Source organism: Octopus sinensis, linkage group LG12 (genome assembly GCF_006345805.1).
Source record: "Octopus sinensis linkage group LG12, ASM634580v1, whole genome shotgun sequence".
Lineage (NCBI taxonomy): Eukaryota > Metazoa > Mollusca > Cephalopoda > Octopoda > Octopodidae > Octopus > Octopus sinensis.
The window spans coordinates 38,130,773-38,151,501 of NC_043008.1; the positions used below are offsets into that span (position 1 = coordinate 38,130,773).

The 20,729-nt window shown below is 32.9% G+C and overlaps 1 protein-coding gene across 3 annotated transcripts in view; it reads right to left on the minus strand.

Moving 5' to 3' along the window:
* Positions 1–20,729, minus strand: part of LOC115218045 (Down syndrome cell adhesion molecule) — a 665,166-nt gene that overhangs the window by 145,592 nt on the left and 498,845 nt on the right. For all 3 annotated transcript variants that reach the window (XM_036507874.1, XM_036507876.1, XM_036507877.1), the window contains one exon: positions 8,368–8,397. In XM_036507874.1, coding sequence (XP_036363767.1) covers positions 8,368–8,397 — 30 coding nt within the window. The remainder of the gene's footprint in view (positions 1–8,367; positions 8,398–20,729) is intronic.

The following is a 20,729-nucleotide window of genomic DNA, read 5'->3' on the forward strand; positions in this document are numbered from 1 at the left end:
TTTTTTTTCTTTCATAGCTTAGCAATCAAAACATACTTTATATTTTCTGTTTAGATATCTATTATTAGTGTTGGCAAAATTGACAGAGCGTCAGACATAATGCCTCTGAAATTTAGTTGTGTTGCTATGATCTGAGTTTAGATCTTGTTCAGATTGACTCATCCTTTTCATCTTCTGGTGCCAATGAAATATGTATCAGTCAAGTACAGAGTTTGATTTAATTTACTGAACACCTCCCTCGAAAAATGTTGGTCTTGTGCTAAAGTTAGAACTTGTTAGCATTGACGTTGGCAGTGTTGTCATCATCAGTGTCATCATCATCATCGTCGTCGTTATCATTATTAACATCATCATTGTTGTCATCATTGTCCTCAGCATCATTACCATCATCATCGTTGTCATCATCATCATCATCATCATCATAATTATTGTCATCATTGTCCTCAACATCATTACCATCATCATCGTTGTCATCATCATCATCATCATCATCATCAATCATCATCATCATCATCATCATCATCATCATCATCATCATCATCATCATTATTGTCATCATTGTCCTCAGCATCATTACCATCATCATCGTTGTCATCATTTTTATTGTCATCATCATCACCATCATCATCATCATCATCATCATCATCATCATCACTACCACCACCGCCGCCGCCGCTGCCACCATCATCACCACCATCATCCCCATCATCATCATCATCCCCACCACTGCCGCCGCCGTCATCATCATCATCATCATCATAATCGTTGCTGACATCTTTATTGTTGTTATCATTCGAGTGTCAGAAAATGTATTTGTTCTGGTTATTTATGTTTTGGATTCAAAACTCACTAAAGTTGACTTCAAAGTCTCCAGCTCAATAAAAATAAAGGGACCAGTCAAACACTGGAATCGATAGCATCACCTACACCCTCCCCCCACTCCTAAGACTTGCTAACCTTGTGACAAAATCAGAATAATTTTTTGTCATGGGGAAAAAGGAGATAGTTTAGCAAAAATCATGGACCATCAATAAAAATGCCAGAATTAAAATCCCACCATGGTCAACTCTAAATATGATCCTAACAGGAATGATAAAATAAGGTACCAGTCTAGTATTGGGGGCCAATGGTGTTCAGAAAGTGCCATCTCTGAGACATTATTGGTCTTGTACCTATATCAAAACATTGCTATTTTTAGTAGTAACTGTGGAATGTCACCAAATATTATCTTGCTAGGTATACATATATATCATAGATTGTTTCTTTACTACCCACAAGGGGCTAAACAGAGAGAGGACAAACAAGGACAGACAAATGGATCAAGTCGATTAGATCGACCCCAGTGCGTAACTGGTACTTATTTAATCGACCCCGAAAGGATGAAAGGCAAAGTCAACCTCGGCAGAATTTGAACTCAGAACGTAGCGGCAGACGAAATACCTGTTTCATTACTACGCACAAGAGGCTAAACACAGAGATGACAAACAAGGACAGAAAAATGGATCAAGTCGATTACATCAACCCCAGTGCATAACTGGTACTTAATTTATCGACCCCGAAAGGATGAAAGGCAAAGTCAACCTTGGCGGAATTTGAACTCAGAACGTAGCAGCAGACGAAATACCGCTAAGCATAATGATTCTGCCAGCTCACTGCCTTCAACATATATATCATAGATTTGGTAAAAAAAGATCTGCTGATTCCCTTTCATGTATTCTTCCTGAAACTACAATTAGGCTTCATATTTACTGAGGTACTATGAAGACATAGTAACTGAGTGATGCCTCCTGTCTCATCTTACCATTATGGATACCTAAACACAAAATAACCGTCTGAAAGTTATGCAAATTTGATTTGCTCATAATGATGCTTATGGCAGATGTTTGTTTCGGAATGTATTCTTTGCGTAATGTCATTTTATCATAAAATAGCGATAATATTTGCATTTTGTTATATAAATTTCATTTTGTTTATTCTATAATTATACTTTTTGTTTCTTAGCATTTTCCATATCCACATGGGTGGCATAATTTTTGCATATATTAGCATTGGTTTATTGTTTTAGTTTAGCGACTGTTCAATGTCCCTTTGTCATTGCATTGCTAACCATTTAACAATCAAATAAGTGACTGGCGATGGGGAATTAATTGTTGTTCTATCGCCCGTTTTGCCAGGGGAGCACATACTAACAGCTGCTGTTGTAAGACTTAAACTCGCATCACTTTGGTTATACATTCAGCTGGCAGAACCATTAGCACGCCAGGCGAAATGCGTAGCCGTATTTCGTCTACCGTTACGTTCCGAGTTCAAATTCCACCGAGGTCGACTTTGCCTTTCATCCTTTCGGGGTCGATAAATTAAGTACCATTTACGCACCGGGGTCGATAAAATCGACTTAAATTCGTTTGTCTGTTCTTATTTGTCCCCTCTATGTTTAGCCCCTTGTGGGTAGTAAAGAAACATATCTATCTATATATTATATACATACAAACATATATATATATATATATATATATATATATATATATATATATATATATGTATATATATATCATCATCACACATTTATGTCTCTATATTTGTATTTCATCATTTGGTAACTCGTACTAGTTTGCTTATGTCCTCATAACAAAATTAGACTGACAGAACAAAGTGTCATTTCAACATGTCGTAAGTCCAGTAACTAAAACAAGCATAAGTATACAAGAATATATATTATTTTTTTTTAAGATGTCTAACAAGGAATAAATTCAGTGGTTAATTGTTATTCATGGCTGTATGCATTATACAGTTTATATTTGAACCTGCTGTAGAGAGAACAAAAAAACTTGTTATAATTCCATTTTATGAGATGATTACTTTGAGGGAACTTATTTTTAAAATACTTGTGATTATTATTAATAATTACTCTGATTTAAACATATTTATAAAATACTTTCATAAAATCCATCCTCATCATAATTATAACAATTAACAGAGAACGAAGATAAATTTAATAAATTATTATTGATGTTATAAGAAAAATGGCAACATATTTATTGGAATGTTTGTCCATTAGAGATTTAACAAAAATTACACCACTAAATTAAATGATCTGTAGCAACTACTTGATGTTTTCGATTGAAGGAAATTTATTATTTTACCTAAGTAGGTATTATAAATGACTTTAAAACGCATGAGACAATGAGTTGTGACAATTATAATTGCTGTCAACCATATTAAATATTTCCATATTCTGTGGTTTTTAAATAATAAATCTGTACTTTTACCTGTCATATTTAAAAGTGATTTCAATTAAACCTGTAACTCTTTCAATCTCTGTTTCATTCTGTCTTTCGTTTTATCATCCTTTCTTACAATTCTTTCAGTCTTTCCTCCTCTGTCTGTTTCTCCTGCATACACTCACACACACACCTTGTATTGCCGTATACATACTTTAGTGATGATGAAGACGATAATGATAATGATGTGAGTGATGTATTAATTATGAAACCAATATGTGCATTCTTACACATAAGTTAGCAACTCGGTGTAGCTGATGAATATGTGTGCATATATATATATATATGTGTGTATATATATGTGTATATATATGTGTGTATATATATATATATGTGTGTGTATATATATATGTATATATATATATATGTGTGTATATATGTGTATATATATGTATATATATATATACACATATATATATACACACACACATATATATATATATATATCATCATCATCATCATCATCATCGTTTAACGTTCGCTTTTCATGCTGGCATGGGTTGGACGATTTGACTGAGGACTGGCAAACCAGATGGCTGCTCCAGGCTCCATTCTGATCTGGTAGAGTTTCTACAGCTGGATGCCCTTCCTAATGCCAACCACTCCAAGAGTGTAGTGGGTGATTTTATGTGCCATCGGCACGAGGGCCAGTCAGGTGGTACTGACAATGGCCATGCTCAAATGGTGCTCTTAGTACTCCACTAGCATAGAAGCCAGTCATCGAATTTGATTTTGACTTCGATTTCACTTGCCTCGTCAGAGAGACAGAGAGAGAGAGAGAGTCAGAGAGAGAGAGTGGACAAATAAAAGAAAAATGCACTCAACACATTTTAATAGAAGTTACATGTATTATTTTTTAAAGCAGTTTGATTCGGCTCTATGTGACTTAACATTTTGTAGGCTTCATACAGAAACCTGTTCAGGCTCAGATTATCATTAATCTGAGCCCAAATGAGCTGGGATTCTGCATGAAGTCTACAAAACATTAAGTCGCATGGAGCCAATTCAAACTCTTTATATGTGTGTGCGTGTGTGTGTGTGTGTGTGTGCATGTGTGTGTGTATTTGGTGGGTATTTGTGTGGGTGTGTTTGCATGCACTCACATAGCTACATGCTAACAATAATCCTTATCTTACAGATGATAAACAATGACAGTTTTAGTAAAGAACAACCATCAGTTTTTGCTGTTTGTATTTGACTAACGCTGTGATTAATTGTAATCATTTTAATTTTCAATTAACTTCCTCCAGTGTTACTGTTTACTGTTGTAGATTACAGCTGTAGGAAGGATAGTTTTAATTAATTTGACATCTCATCCATCTACGCTTATCAGTCAAATGGATGTAGACTTTGTGTGCTTTCTCTGTACTTTTATTTATTTTATGTATATTTGTTATAATATTAATCTTCTACGAAGGAAAACAAGAATTTAAAAAAAAAGGTTTTTTAAAAAAATACAAGACTGTCATAGTAAATGGAAGCTGTGGCAAATGTGAACACGTGCAGATTTCCTAAAATTCAAAATGTACTCTTTTTATGTTCATTGATACTAGTTGGAAACTTATCTTGGAATAGGCAATCAATTATAGCAGTTGAAATATGCATGATTGTAGAGAAAGTGTAAGAGAGAGAGAGAAAAGGATGTGTATGTGTGTGTGTGTGTGTGAATGTTCTTATATGCAGACAGAATATATAGATAACTTGAGCGGAAGATAAACAGTTGATTGACTGATAGAGAAAGGAAGATAGATCGATAGGTAGATAGATAGATAGATAGATAGATAGATAGATAGATAGAGAGGGAGAGAGGGAGAGAGACAGATATACAGAGAGAGATAGGAGTAGATTGATGAAGAAAAGGGAGCAATGTGAGAAAGATAGAAACAAACAAACAAATACATTCTATTCTACAAGACATCTAATGTAAAATATTTAATTGTTTAGCATTGTAAAATTTCAGAACTTTTTCATCAAGAATAAATGAGAATGCCTGGTGCAGAGAGTGCAGAATTCTTAGTTTTTTTTTTTTTATGAGTTCTGTATCATGTCCTTAAACATTTCTCAAGTCCTTCTGAGTTGAAATACTGCCAGAATTTTTGTGAACCATTTAGTCCGATAGAATGAGTTGTGCTCCTTTATTTTCTTCATGGTATCTGTATTTGGTAGGAGAAAAAGTGACAGCTATATTCTAACTAAAATCCTGGCCTGAATGCCTGCAACAATATGAACTCTACTACAGGTTCCAGAGGACCAGGATGTGCTAGTATTAAATTGGGCAATGCATTAAGGAATTTTTACCCAAGTACTCAGAATGCAAAAAGCTGGAGCAAATAGTACAAGACATCTTGTTTGATACCCTCCAGATCAGGTTGGGAAAATCCTGCTACAGGTACCATGAAACCCAACACTACCTGTTTTGTGATAAGGTAGTCAGGTTGTCAGTTTCTCCACTTGGCTTGCCAGATGAGGAGGGTGTTGTGGATACATTGCAAGACTTGTCAAAGGATGGATGAGCTCATTGTGAACCAATGGCCATCCACCTTAGTGTCTCATATAAACATCCTGCATGTAAGCTCCAAGACCATATGCATGAAAACGCCAATGAAAGACATACCATGCTCTTGAGTTGGAATCGGTATCTATGTGTAATGTGGCATAGAGCAGAGAAGTTCAGTGCTCTAAGAACTCTGCCAATCAACTGTTTTGATTCATTAACCCTATTATGCTGTATTCCAAAATGCTGTATTCCCAAATAGCCTAAGTGTCATCTCTCTCACATTCCCACTAAAATAGTTATGAGCAATTCATGTATAGAAATAAGACAAAATACTAAAATTAGGCAACTGATCACATTGTAACTTTGTAGCCAAGAGTATTTACAACTCACTTTTAATGGTGTACCCCATGAAAGCTGTTGTTTACTTTTGTTTTTTTTTTAATGAAAAAACAAATGGATTTTCCAATGAAACAAGCATGTGATGAACCAAGCACTTCCTTTGCTAAACAAGCAAGGCATAGACTTTCTACAGTCGAGGAAATAATTGAGGATATTTGTTTATGGGTGAACAGATTATCCTTATGCAGACAATGATAGTGATTCAGGCAATCAAAATGGTGAAAGTGATGAGGAAAACAGTGACTTGGGTGAACAAATATAATTTTTGAGAGATAGGTCTATTAGTGTTATTCTAAATTTGCTCTGTGATTCTATCCACTAGTTTGCCTGCAATGGACAAATATTTTCGTTATTCTCTGGAATTTTTTTTTTTTGTGTGATTTTGTGTGATTTTGCCTGCAATAGTTACTTTTAAACTGTGTATGATACAACATATTTATTTTGCTCAGGAACCCATGTTGAGGGTGAAGTTAGATTCAGGGGCCCGGGTCTGAGAGAGTTAAAAAAAAGTCAACCTTCATGAAATTTGAACTCAGAGTACAGAGAAGGGTCCTATGCCTTAATGACCCTGTAAATTTGCTATATATTTGGTTTTGTCTGTTGTTCATATGTACCAGTAATATACTGGTACATATACTGATACCAACTCTATCCCCACCACCAACACCACCACCACTCCCCATGAAAAAATGGTCTCATTCTGAGTAAAAAGAAAAATCAATATTGCGTTTTTCAATTGTTATTCAAACTCAACTGCTACCATTCTCGCATTGAAATGTTCAGAGACAATAAAATAAACTGACAGAAATCTCCCTCTTGTAGTTTTATCTAAGAACACAATGATTATGATCAAGTAACAAGTTTTCTCTTCAAAGGCAAGTCTAGCAAATGAATGGAGCATGATTCTCAACTATAGTTTCTCACCAGAGTGGAAAGAGACTTTGTATTACAAGAGTGCATTTATTTTAACAAGAAATAATGCAAAAATAAATAAAATTATTGATTTGATGGCTATGACACCGCCCCACACTATGTTGATTGCCATTTGTATAAAAACGTTTTTTTATTAATTTTTATTATTATTATTTCTTTTTTTTTACTGATTAGAAAATGCATAAATTGCCATTAAATTACATTAGTTTATTATCAGAGTTCTTTTGTTTGTTTTTATTTTATTTTGATTTTATTTTGATTTTGCTTTTTATTATTGCAGTCAGTCAAATGTATAAATCTTGTTTTAAGGAGAGAACGAAAGTAACTTAGTTTGTTGTACGCTATCAGTTAATGTTTTCGCTCTTAAGTATTGAATAGAGAGGAAATCTAACAGAAATTTAAATGATTCTTCAATTCAACTAAAATATTGAAAAACTGTATTCACAAGACTAAAAGAAAAAACGTGAAATGTATGCAAAAGGGGGTTGTTTTAATCAAATAATACTATGCTATATCATATATTTGTTTTAGTCTATTATTGTCATTATTATTATTATTGTCATTATTATTATTATTATTATTATTATTATTATTATTATTATTATTATTATTTATTATTATTATTATTATTATTATTATTATTATTATTATTATTATCTTTATCAAATTGGTAATTGTTATCATTAATATTGTTATTATTATTATAAATCATTATTACTATCATTATGATTATGATTATTATTATTATTATTATTATTATTATTATTATTATTATTATTATTATTATAAAATCGATAATTGCTATTATCATTAATATTGCTGTTGTTGTTGCTGTTGTTGTTGTTATTTCTTATTAAACTTCAACTAAGTTAGATAAAAGCAAACAAAAACACTGAAATGCATGCAGAATTATTTTATCTTTTTTTTTCTATTTTTTTTTCTATTTTTTTTTCTATTTTTTTTTCTATTTTTTTTTCTATTTTTTTTTCTATTTTTTTTTCTATTATCCAATAAACATCTTTGTGCAATTATTACCCTAATTTGAAATGGTAACATCATTTATATGCATGAAGATATGTGCTGATTAATAGAGGTGCAGTTGCTACTGAACTTCATAATGTTAACAATTAAATAACTTCATGGCATTAGAGCAATTTTTAAAAAAGTGTTGGTTAAGAGCTTTGTAAATTAGTTATTAACAAAGTTAGTAGTGATTGTTTGGCTAAACTAATACAATCTTTGCACACAAAGGCATACCTGAAGAATCAGCGTTTGGGGAAGAAGAATCTGCAATGAATAACATTTGGAATTTTTATACGTTAATATACTAATAGAAAATAAGGTAGAATATCATTTGACAGGCTTAAAAACTGCCACTGTGAAAATACATACACACACACACACACACACACAAACACACACATACACACACACCATGCACGAATATGCATATCAAATGTACTAAAATTCAAGTGGAATCTGGAAAAATTTAAGTGAAAGACCCTTGAAAAGAAAAAAAGGTAATATGATTTTTAACAAGAATCTAGCAAATTAATTTGTTCTATAAATGAAAACATAGGATTTTGCTATGATTTCTTCCAATATTCGGGTACTCCCTTTGCTGCCAGCATTGGTATTGTAGTAATCATCATTGCCATGACTGCTGCTACCACTGCTACTGACAATGCTGCCATCACCATCATTGCTTCTTAGTATTTACTTTTCCATGCATGGGTCAAATGGAATTGGTTGAGGCAAATTTTCCATAGGCGTAATGCTCTTCCTTCTCTCCAACATTTATTAGTGTACAAATAGGGTAATATTTCTCCCATGCCAGACATGGTTCCTTGGAAGACTAGAAATGAATAGCACCGCTTTTATGACAATGCTGACATTTTGGAGGAGAGACTGGTCGATTACATTGACCCCCCAGTATTCAATTGGTACTTATTTTATCAACCCTGAAAGGATGAAAGGCAAAGACAACCTTGGCGGAATTTGAACTCAGAATGTAAAGACAGATGAAATGCCACTAAGCATTTTGCCCTGTGTGCTCACAATTCTGCCAGCTTGCTGCCTTAATAACAACAACAACAATAATAATTATTATGATAGTAATAATAATAATAATAACAATAATAATAATAATAACAACAACAAAAACAACAACAATAATAATATATATATATATCTTCTTCTTTTCTTTTCTTTTACTTGTTTCAGTCATTTGACTACGGCCATGCTGGAGCACCGCCTTTAGTCGAGCAACTCGACACCGGGACTTATTCTTTGTAAGCCCAGTACTTATTCTATCGGTCTCTTTTTGCCGAACTGCTAAGTGACGGGGACGTAAACACACCAGCATCGGTTTTCAAGCAATGCTAGGGGGACAAACACAGACACACAAATACACGCATACATATATATATATACATATATATGACAGGCTTCTTTCAGTTTCTGCCTACCAAATCCACTCACAAGGCATTGGTCGGCCTGGGGCTATAGCAGAAGACACTTGCCCAAGATGCCACGCAGTGGGACTGAACCCGGAACCATGTGGCTGGTTAGCAAGCTACTTACCACACAGCCACTCCTACGCCTATATATATATATGCTTTTTTGATTTTCTGTTTACAAAATCCGCACTCAAGGCTATGAGGCTATGGTTAACCTGGAGCTATATAATAAAAGACATTTGCTCAAAGATCAATGTGATGGAACTGAACCTGAAACTACGGGGTCAGGAAGCAAACTTCTTATCTACAGAGACTACATATATGACAAAGAAAAATGCATTTGCTATTCTCTAAATAAAACTAAAATTAAAATCTTCTACTCCATGAATCTTTTTTTTTTTTTACAGATAGAGGTTTTAACCTTTGAAATTCTTGTACAGCATACAAAATATGTATTCATCTTGGAATCAGATTTTTGGGGTAAACTGTGATGTGTATGTTATAGTAAATTCCTCAAATTCAGAGCTGTCAGTAAACCAAGGATGAATTTAATTTACTAAATTGTCAAATCTAGCCGAGTAGATGAGTTATCAGGCTGTTGGTTGTCTCTAATTTGGTTTCTGTCCTCAAGCTAACATTGTGTGACATCATCTAATGAATTATTTAATTTTAGTTGTGCTCCAAGTTGAAGCGATGTTTGCTTCTAATTGTTTACATAAGAATTATATTGAAAGTCTTGTTTCTTCAAGGCTGTTAAATCTGTGCTTAAGATATAATGGTTATAGCAATATATTGAGAGAATTATTCTTCATAACAATAGATTTTGCAGCTAATATGCAGAGGCTATAATTTCAGGAAAATAGTGAGAGAACAAAAAAAATGCTTCTTTCAAATGATTATGACATTTTTAGTGCAGCCTATTCTTATTAACGTGGCACTGCTATCCGACCATTAATTTTATAAATTAGAAACCCTATAGATTTTGTTTCTTTCTTATGTTTTCCAGTGATAGCACAAAATAAAATTATTAATATTTTTTATACTCAATAATATCACATAATAAAAATAATAATAATAATAATAATAATAATAATAATAATAATGTCCTGATGCAGTACCAGGCAGTGGCTCTCGTGGCTTCTGATCTTAATGGATTGGAAGTGTTATCATGTACATTGATTTGTCTTGGGCTACAGATGGGCTACAGCAAATATTCTGCTCAATAACACAGATTTGCTTGTTAGTTGTTTGGCCTTAACCAGCATGTCCCTTAGTGGCTGATGATATATGCATCCCTGATCACGAGCAGAAGTAGTGGGGGAGCATCATAGCTATGTGTTGAGAGGGATTCCTTGGGGTGTGAATAATTCACCTCTGGAAACGTGGGTGGTTTGTTTAATATCCTTAAACAACCCTTATTCAGGGACCTTTTGAGCAGGATGGGTTACTCGACCAGAAGAAAATTCTAACTGGGCCCCACCTGCAAGGTCATGTGCTGTTTATCTTGATATGAGATCACCATGTCGTGCACATATGGTTGTGATGCATGTACCTGGTGTACCCTTATCAGATGAGCAGTCATGATGGGTATACTGCGCTTAATATATTTTACCCCAGTGTCACTTTGATGGCATGAACTGCTCTCTCATTCAATAATGATAATAATAATAATAATAATAATAATAATAATAATAATAATAATAATAATAGTAATAATAATAATAATAATAATAATAATAATAATAATAATAATAATAATAATAATAATGATGATGATGATGATAATAATAATCTATAAATACAGCATATGATAATTCCTCTCAGGATGTACTGGAATCATACACTAGGAATCATTTGCTTTCAAAATACTACATTTTTATAAAAGTTGAAAATTTTTCAAAAATGTCTTTCTGTATTGTTAATTTGAAAATAAAAATAATTCTCTGATTCCGGGTAGTTAGGCCAGATATATTAACTTGGTACTCAGATTGAATCAACTAGAAAAAGAATGTATCTAGACAAGTTGTAATGAAAACATAAGTGGACAGATCATAGATGTCTCAGAAATAATCACATCTCGAAGTAGATAATGGCAGTAACCATAGCAACTAAACTATACTTATGGGCAATAAAAATCAAGAAAGCAGTCAGGAGTATAGATTTCAGTCCAATTCTGTGAATCCCAGGCCCATAAAAACTAGATGGTAAAAGAGAAGTAATCAAAATTGAAAAATAGCTAAAAGACATTTAACCATTCGCTCCACTCAAATCATGGTAGAGAAATATAATTTTAAATGCATTTAGCTCAGAACTTTGAACAGAGTTATTGAGAGGGAATGGAAACCGTTTGATTGCACAGAAGAATAAACTTCATGGCACTAGCTCTATACAAATAATATTGTCAGATGGCATAATTTATCCCGTTAACCTATTCTATTGTTGAAATTCATCAGTGAAATAGGGAATGTATGCCTATATATATATATATATAAGAATGTATTTATAGATATGTATGTGTGTGTATTTATATATATATATATATATATATATATATATATATATATATATTATATATATATATGCATGTGTGTGTGTATTTATATATACATATGTGTATATATGTATATACACAAGCATTATATATGTACGTTTGTATGTATATGTGTATAATTTATTGAAGTTAACTTTGGTAATTTCATGAAATAATATATCTAGCTTTCAATTTGATTTAGTGTTGCAACAGCCATTTCAATCAGATGTGTGACTTTTTTTCGCATTCAATAAAATATGAAATTTCAAAGATAGTTTCTTTACTAAAGAAGCATTCCTAATTCAGATTAGATTCTATATAATCGAAACCTGTCATGCATTTTTCAATTAGTTTATTGCTTTCCAAATAATTGGTATTAAAACAATCATCTATGTTTATTGTGTATATAAATATAAATAAATATATATATGTGTGTGTGTGTATGGAGGCACAATGGCCCAGTGGTTAGGGCAGCGGACTCGCAGTTGTAGGATCGCTGTTTCGATTCCCAGACCGGGTGTTGTAAGTGTTTATTGAGCGAAACACCTGAAGCTCCACGAAGCTTTAGCAGGAGTAGGGGTGGCAATCCTTGCTGTACTCTTTCAGCACAACCTTCTCTCACTCTTTCTTCTGTTGGCCTGCTCACTTAGTCAGCAGGGTGGCGTCATTTGAAGACTAAAACAATGCGAAGCGTATTGTGAACAGCGTCGTGTAGCAACATCTGATAGCCTGATCGGTCACAGTGATATATATATATTTATACACATACGCACATATACACACAGACACACATGTATACATGTATATATGCATATATATATGTGGCTACAGGTGTGACTGTGTGGAAACAGCTTGCTTTCCCTCTTCATAATTCCGGGTTCAGTCCCATAGTGTGGCACTTTGGTCAAGTGTCTTCAAGTGGATGTAATTGGTAGACGGAAACTGAAAGAAGCCGAAAATGCGGCGAACTGGCAGAAACGTTAGCACACCGAGTAAAATGCTTAGCGTTATTTCATCTGCCACTATGTTCTGATTTCAAATTATGCCGAGGTCGACTTGGCTTTTTATCCAGTTCTGCACTGGGGTCGATATAATCGACTTAATCCTTTGTCTGTCCTTGTTTGTCCCCTCTGTGTTTAACCTCTTGTGGGCAATAAAGAAATAAGAAACTGAAAGAAGCCTGTTGCACATATGTGTATGTGTGCATGCATGTGCATGCTTGTATGTATACACGTTTATATGTATATATGTATATGTATCACTATTTCCTTGCCTTAGTATTGCATGATCATTTTAAATGAGAGTCATCATGTAAGCCCTGTCTTTTATTTCCAATGCACTGCGAAAGGATGCCTGATCATGTTGAACATATTCTCTTACTTGCAAGCAGGTGAGGGCATCTGGTTGCAGAAAAATCTGTCTCAGCAAATTCCATGTGACTCATGCCATTTTATTTACCATTAGACAGATATAAACTGTTTTTACTCTGTATAATTATAACTACCCCAAAAGTCCAACCCTGTCGCATTACATCACAGCAATTGAAAATTATATTAACCCTTTACCATTCAGATTACTCTGTCAAATGTGATGCTTATTTATTCACATTGTCTTGAGTTAATCATGTATTATCTCATAGCTTCAGATTTCAATGATGTTCTTTTTTTTCTGTTCTTTCTTTTACATGTTTCAGTCATTTGACTGTGGACATGCTGGAGCACCGCCTTTAGTTGAGCAAATCGACCCCCAGGACTTATTTTTTGTAAGCCTAGTACTTATTCTATTGGTCTGTTTTGCTGAACTGCTAAGTAACGGGGACATAAACACACCAGCATCGGTTGTCAAACAATGTTGGGAGGACGAGCACAGACACACAAACATATACACACATACATACATATATACATATATGATGGGCTTCTTTCAGTTTCCGTCTACCAAATCCACTCACAAGACTTTGGTCAGCCTGAGGCTATAGTAGAAGACACTTGCCCAAGGTGCCACGTAGTGGGAATGAACCCGGTACCATGTGGTTGGTAAGCAAGCTACTTACCACACAGCCACTCCTACACATGATGAGATCATTTATTCTTAGAATGACATTGTAGAGTAGGAGTGAGAGGCTGGATTGGACTAGTTTGAACATAAATTAGGTTGAGTATTTTGGCCAAATAAAGCTAGTTTAAATGCTAAATGGTAAAGAGTAGACAGTCAACATGCGAGAAGCAACTCAGATAAGCAAGCATATTCCACAAGTCAGATATTCAAACACAACTCTAACAAGATCTTATACACCACAATAAGTGAAATATCAAAGAAATAGAAAAGATTGTGGAAGTAAAAGATCTCATTATGTCGGTGAACCTATTAACTCACGTGAACATAGATTTCTATAATATTAACGCTTTTGTCTTAGTTATTAACCTCATTCTGTTTAATATAGAATATTTGAAGCTTGTTATGTCTTCTGATAAAATATATTGTTGTAAGCAATAATTTGAATGTCGAAAAGAAGTTATTAATTTGGATAAATTCTGTTAATATTGTTTTGGACTACTTTTATTACTTAGTAATATGTTTAATGTAGTCGTGGCAATTACTGTTCTTTAAATATAGTTATATGAAATGAATAATATATTTCATATTTTATTACAAAATTGGAGCCATTCATTATATTGCAGCAGCAAGAATCTCTCTCTCTCTCTCTCTCTCTCTCTCTCTCTCTCTCTCTATATATATATATATATATATATATATATATATATATATATTCTCCTCTCAGAATGAAGTTGTCGCATGTTTATATAGATTTATATATATATATATAAATCTCCACTCTCCTCTTGGTTTTCAATTATATATATATATATATATATGTATATCCATATATATATATATATATATATATATGTATATAGATAGATAGATAGATATAGATATAGATATATATATACATATCTATACATGTACATATACACACAAACATACCTGTATATATTTATTTATATATGTATATGTATATATCTGTGTATATAAATACATACATGCATATATATATGTGTGTGTGTGTTTGTATGTGCATATGTATGTATTTGTGTGTGTATATATATTTGTATGTGTATTCATATATATATATATATGTGTGTGTGTGTGTGTGTATATATATATATATATATATATACACACACACGTACATATGTATACACATACACACACATATATGAAATAAAAATAGATTATCAAAAATGATCAAAGAGAAGTTAAGAAATAATATTCAGTTATGAAGTTGGTGAGCTAGCAGAAATGTTAGAACACTGGGCGAACTTAATAAATTATGTACCAGTTGCGTACTGTGGTCAATCTAATCAACTGGACCCCACCCCCAAAATTTCGGGCCTTGTGCCTAAAGTAGAAAATAATATTCAGTGATTCTTTATTCTTTTATTTGTTTCAGTCATTTGACTGTGGCCATGCTAGAGCACTGCCTTTTTAGTTGAACAAGTCGACCCCAGGACTTATTCTTTGTAAGCTTAGTACTTATTTTATTAGTCTCTTTTTCCGAACTGCTAAGTTACGTGGACATAAACTCACCAACATTGGTTGTCAAGTTATGATGGGGAGACAAACACAGACACACAAACATACACACACACATACACATACCTATATATATATATATATATAAATGTATAGATATGACAAGGTTCTTTCAGTTTCCATCTACCAAATCCACTCACAAGGCTTTGGTCCACCCAAAGCTATAGTAAAAGACACTTGCCCAAGTTGTCACACAGTGGGACTGAACCCAGAACCATGTGGTCAGTAAGCAAGCTACTTACCACACAGCCACTCCTATGCCTAGGTAGGATACACTTTACAGTAAGTTGAACATGAAGAAACAATTTGGTTCTTTAAAAAAATCCACAAATATATTGAGATTAGATGTGGTGTTATAAACAGCAGATAAAAAGGATCATTCTAAAGCAAAGGAGAAAAGCTTATTACTACAGGTACGACATTGATTCTCTAGGATTTTTGGTTTCCAAGCCATTCCAAGATCATTGACTTATTTAACCAGGGGTGGTCACAATCCAAATTAAACAAATATTAAATATACTTTGATCACTAAATGAAAATCAGTTGAAATTTAGAAGCTTGTATATGTGTATAAGTAATAAAGTTTATTAGCAGTGTACTGTCCAAAGTAAACTAGTCTGCTAGCTGCAGGAATTTAAAGTTCCTGCTCATGAATTTGTATGGATTATAGAAGGTTCTAGACACTCAGTGTTCGAAAAGATCAGTGTTGTGTTTGTATCACATAAAGCTATGAGATACCAGATAAAAAGTATTCAAGAACATAAGTTGAATAAGCAAAATCCATGTAAAAATTAATTATGATACATGATGTGAAGGCACATGGCTCAGTGGTTACAGCATCGAGCTTACAATCACGAGGTTGTGAGCTCGAATCCCGGACCAGGCTGCGTGTTGTGTTCTTGAGCAAGACACTTTATTTCACGTTGCTCCAGCTCACTCAGCTGTAGAAATGAGTTGCGATGTCACTGGTGCCAAGCTGTATCGGCCTTTGCCTTTCCCTTGGATAACACTGGTGGCATGGAGAGGGGGAGGTCGGTATGCATAGGCGACTGCTGGTCTTCCATAAACAACCTTGCCCAGACTTGTGCCTGGGAATATAACTTTCTAGGTGCAATCTCATGGTCTGTGGCATCACCGAAGGGGGTCTCAGACATGATGTTCTAGCAAAGGATTTGTTAAATACAATAATATAATCGTATTTTGGGGTCAGTTTATGTATGGCATTTTGACACCTATCAGCCAAGTCCACAGGAAAGAGGCTCTTCTGTTGGGTAAAGAGTGTTCTAGAGTATAAACATACAAATTTTTATGGTAAAATGCTAGTGTTTCTGAATTTTTGTTGAGTAGGGAATTGTCAGCAGAATATTTCCAGGATTTCTCCTATGGACAAAGTACCATGTCTTTTTTACTGCATACTCTTGCTTTAATTATGTATCAGATTATTCATGTGATTATATACATATGCATACACACCCAACCATACACACACATATTAGTTACATATAATTATCAGCATATGAATATATATTCATGTTTATGTGTGTACATACATATCTATATAAACATACCTTATCCTTTATATATACTGTTTAGTATTTACATGTTAAAAATACATATCTATCTACTTGTTCTAACACACACACACACATATATATATACATATATATATATATATATATATATATATATATATATATATATATATATATATATATATATATATGTATGCATATATACATTTAAACAAGCATGCATACACTCACACACACATATATACACTATATTTATTCATGTGTAATGCACACTTATATATAATGTGTACCATGAATAATTGGCAAAAACTCTAGGAAAAATTGTTGTCATATATAATAAGCACAGATTGTTTTGAAAATTGCAATGTAAAGGAAAAGAAGTATTCAGTCACGTTTATTATAATAGTTATATGAAATACACTAAAAATAAAAAGTTGCTGTATCTTAAATGAAACAATAAGCAAATTCAAAAGTAACCTTTGAACTTTACACGTATAAGGTTTAAATGTGCTTCTGTCATGTAGCCTGCATCATGAAAAAAATCACGATGTATTTTTTTCTCAGAAATCAATTTTATTTTTATAGGGGCTGTGTCATTTAAATAAATCTATTTTCAAATTTACTATTTACTTCCTACAGTGATGCACACATAATCGTGTTGCCCCAGGAGGATAACATATAAGGTTTTTAAGCATAGATTAAAAAAAGAAACTTCCTTTGTCGTTATATTAAATAATTCTATACATGGCCTTCAAATTTTTATTCTTTAACATCAGCCATTCAGGATGAGATATTAATTATTTCCTTGTCTTTAGTTTAAATTTCTGTTTTAGTTTTGTTAATTTATTAACATCAGCTTCCCAATAAATTGAAACACAACATTTCAGTTTACAGGAAGTTAAAAAACATTTTAAACACTCTATTTAGTATTTGTTACATAACTTCTTTGAACACAAATTGTGTTGGTATTGTACATATGTAGTAAGAGTTTATAGTACAAATTCTTTCTTGATAAAAATAAAAGCAATGCTCCATTGCTATCAATGTCAATTTTATTTTTTCTGATTACTTCATGTCAAGGATAATGAGCAAAATGTTGCTGTACTTTGTCAAGAATTGATCGATTCGATTTCCGATGTGGACATACTTATAGAAATATAATGATCAATTTAAAATATTATCATAGAAAATGTAACTTTATTAGAGTGATTTCAACTCTTCATTAAACATTGGTTATCTTGGTTGATGTAACATACTTCTGATCATGCCTAGCCAATAAGGGTTACACATTTGACTGGAAAATCAGCAACATTTTGTTCTCATATAAAGAGAGCAACTGTAATATTTATATTAAAAAATCCAGGAAGTGCATATTATGCACGGATAAAGGCAGTGGCATGTAAAAGAACCCACTACACTCTCAGAGTGGTTGGCATTAGGAAGGTCATCCAGTTGTAGAAACTCTGCCAGATCAAGATTGAAGCTTGGTGCAGCCATCTGGTTCACCAGCCCTCAGTCAAATCGTCCAACCCATGCTAGCATGGAAAGCGGACGTTAAACGAGGATGATAATGATCTTTATATACATCTTATTTATTAGTATAAATATATATGTGAAAGTTCTGTGTGTGAATGTGTGTGTGTGTGTGTGCGTGTGTGTGTGTTTGTAAGTGGCATATAAATATGTATATACATACACACACCAACACCCTCCTCCTCGCATGTATATTTAAACGTAACTTATTGACAGTTATTGTATAGTTCACTGAGCCTACATTTTATGGGAGGTTAAAAATATCCTCTAATATTTAACAGGTGGGTAACTTTATGAATTATATCATGTTGAATTCATTAATTATTGCTCAGACAAAAAATTTTGCTTTAGACTCATATAATTCTAAAGTAAATAACTGGTGAGAGAGGTTCAACTCAGCAGGTTGCTGTTAGAGCTCATATCATTGTTAACCCTTAAGAACAGTCAATTGGCATAATTGGAATGAACAGAGTTGGCATATTTTTAGAAGAGTAGAAAAATTTAGTAAAATCTTATAAGAAGGAAATGGCCAGCATATCTTTTTAATAACAAAATACCTGGCACTAATGATGACAATAAATAGAATTCCAAGACATAAAGAAGCTTACTTTCTAACAAATACCTGATTTTACTTCAAAATGATCTTTTTAATCACCTAAGAAATGTCAAATTCTGGAAATTTAACAACAAATTCCAAATTCATTTAAATAGTAACCTAAATTCCTTAGTGAATTCCAATAAAATACATGCTATTTCCAATAAGAATAAAAATCTTTATAGCTTAGGTAAAACCATTATAATATATTATTGTCCAAAAGTATCTATAAAATAAATCTTTACATCTTCTATGATTTTATCAACCTATAAGCAAAGGATAATACCACACACACACACAAAAGAAATTGAGTATAATTCTAAGCCTTATATTTACATTTGTATCATCCTTATGATAATAAAACTAATTTTTTTAGTCACCCTAAATGTATGTTAACCAATTTTGCCAAACTAAGTTTAGGCACTGACAGTAAAGAAGATCCTCAATTCTATTATTCTAATAAGTAGAAAAACCATGCATAGAAACACAATGGACTAATAGAACAGAGCCAAAATATCCATGATTAACAAACTAGCTAACTTACTCTTTTTTGATATTGTGGATTTTTTGCCTTCTATCACTAAGTTATTTTTTGTTTATTACATGTCATAAGACATCCTATAACAATCTGATTACTTGCTTGTGGTGATCAGATACAATTCTTTCAAATATTTCTTTCAGTTTTTACATTCTCAATCTGTATCAACTCTGCTTGCAACGTCTGTTTTCACAAAACTTTGCAGTGAATATTTACAAAATATTTTAAACATTACAGTGGCACTTCATCAGATTTGCCTCAAATGTGTACTCTAACATTGTTCGCCTATATATAAAGTAAATGTAAAGATCTCCTTCAGTTGTGAATGACCATGCAATCACAGCTAGAAAGTTCTCCTCCAAAGCACAGGTCCAAGCAAGGTTATATGTAGAAGACCAGCAGTCACCCATGCATTCCACTCCCTTATCCATGCCACTGATGTTGCCCAGGAGAAATATAAAGGCTGATACAGCTTGGCACCAGTGATGTTGCAATTCATTTCTACACTTGAGTGAACTGGAGCAGCATGAAATAAAATGTTTTGCTCAAGAACACAACACACAAGAATCGAACTCATAACCTCACGATTGTGAGCCTGATGCTCTGTGTACACAAACACACAAATAACAAGTTTATGATTGATATTTATTCAAAAGAAGCATCAATGTTGAAAAGTAATTAAAATCTAAGCTACTAATTCAAAGAGAAGGAAAAGGCAGCAACTAAGTCACCAAAGGGTGGATTATTTAAAAATATAACTGGAAAAATATGTATGATTGTCAATTAAATATTTCTTACATTAAATAACTGAAATTAACTATGATGTCAGAATAAA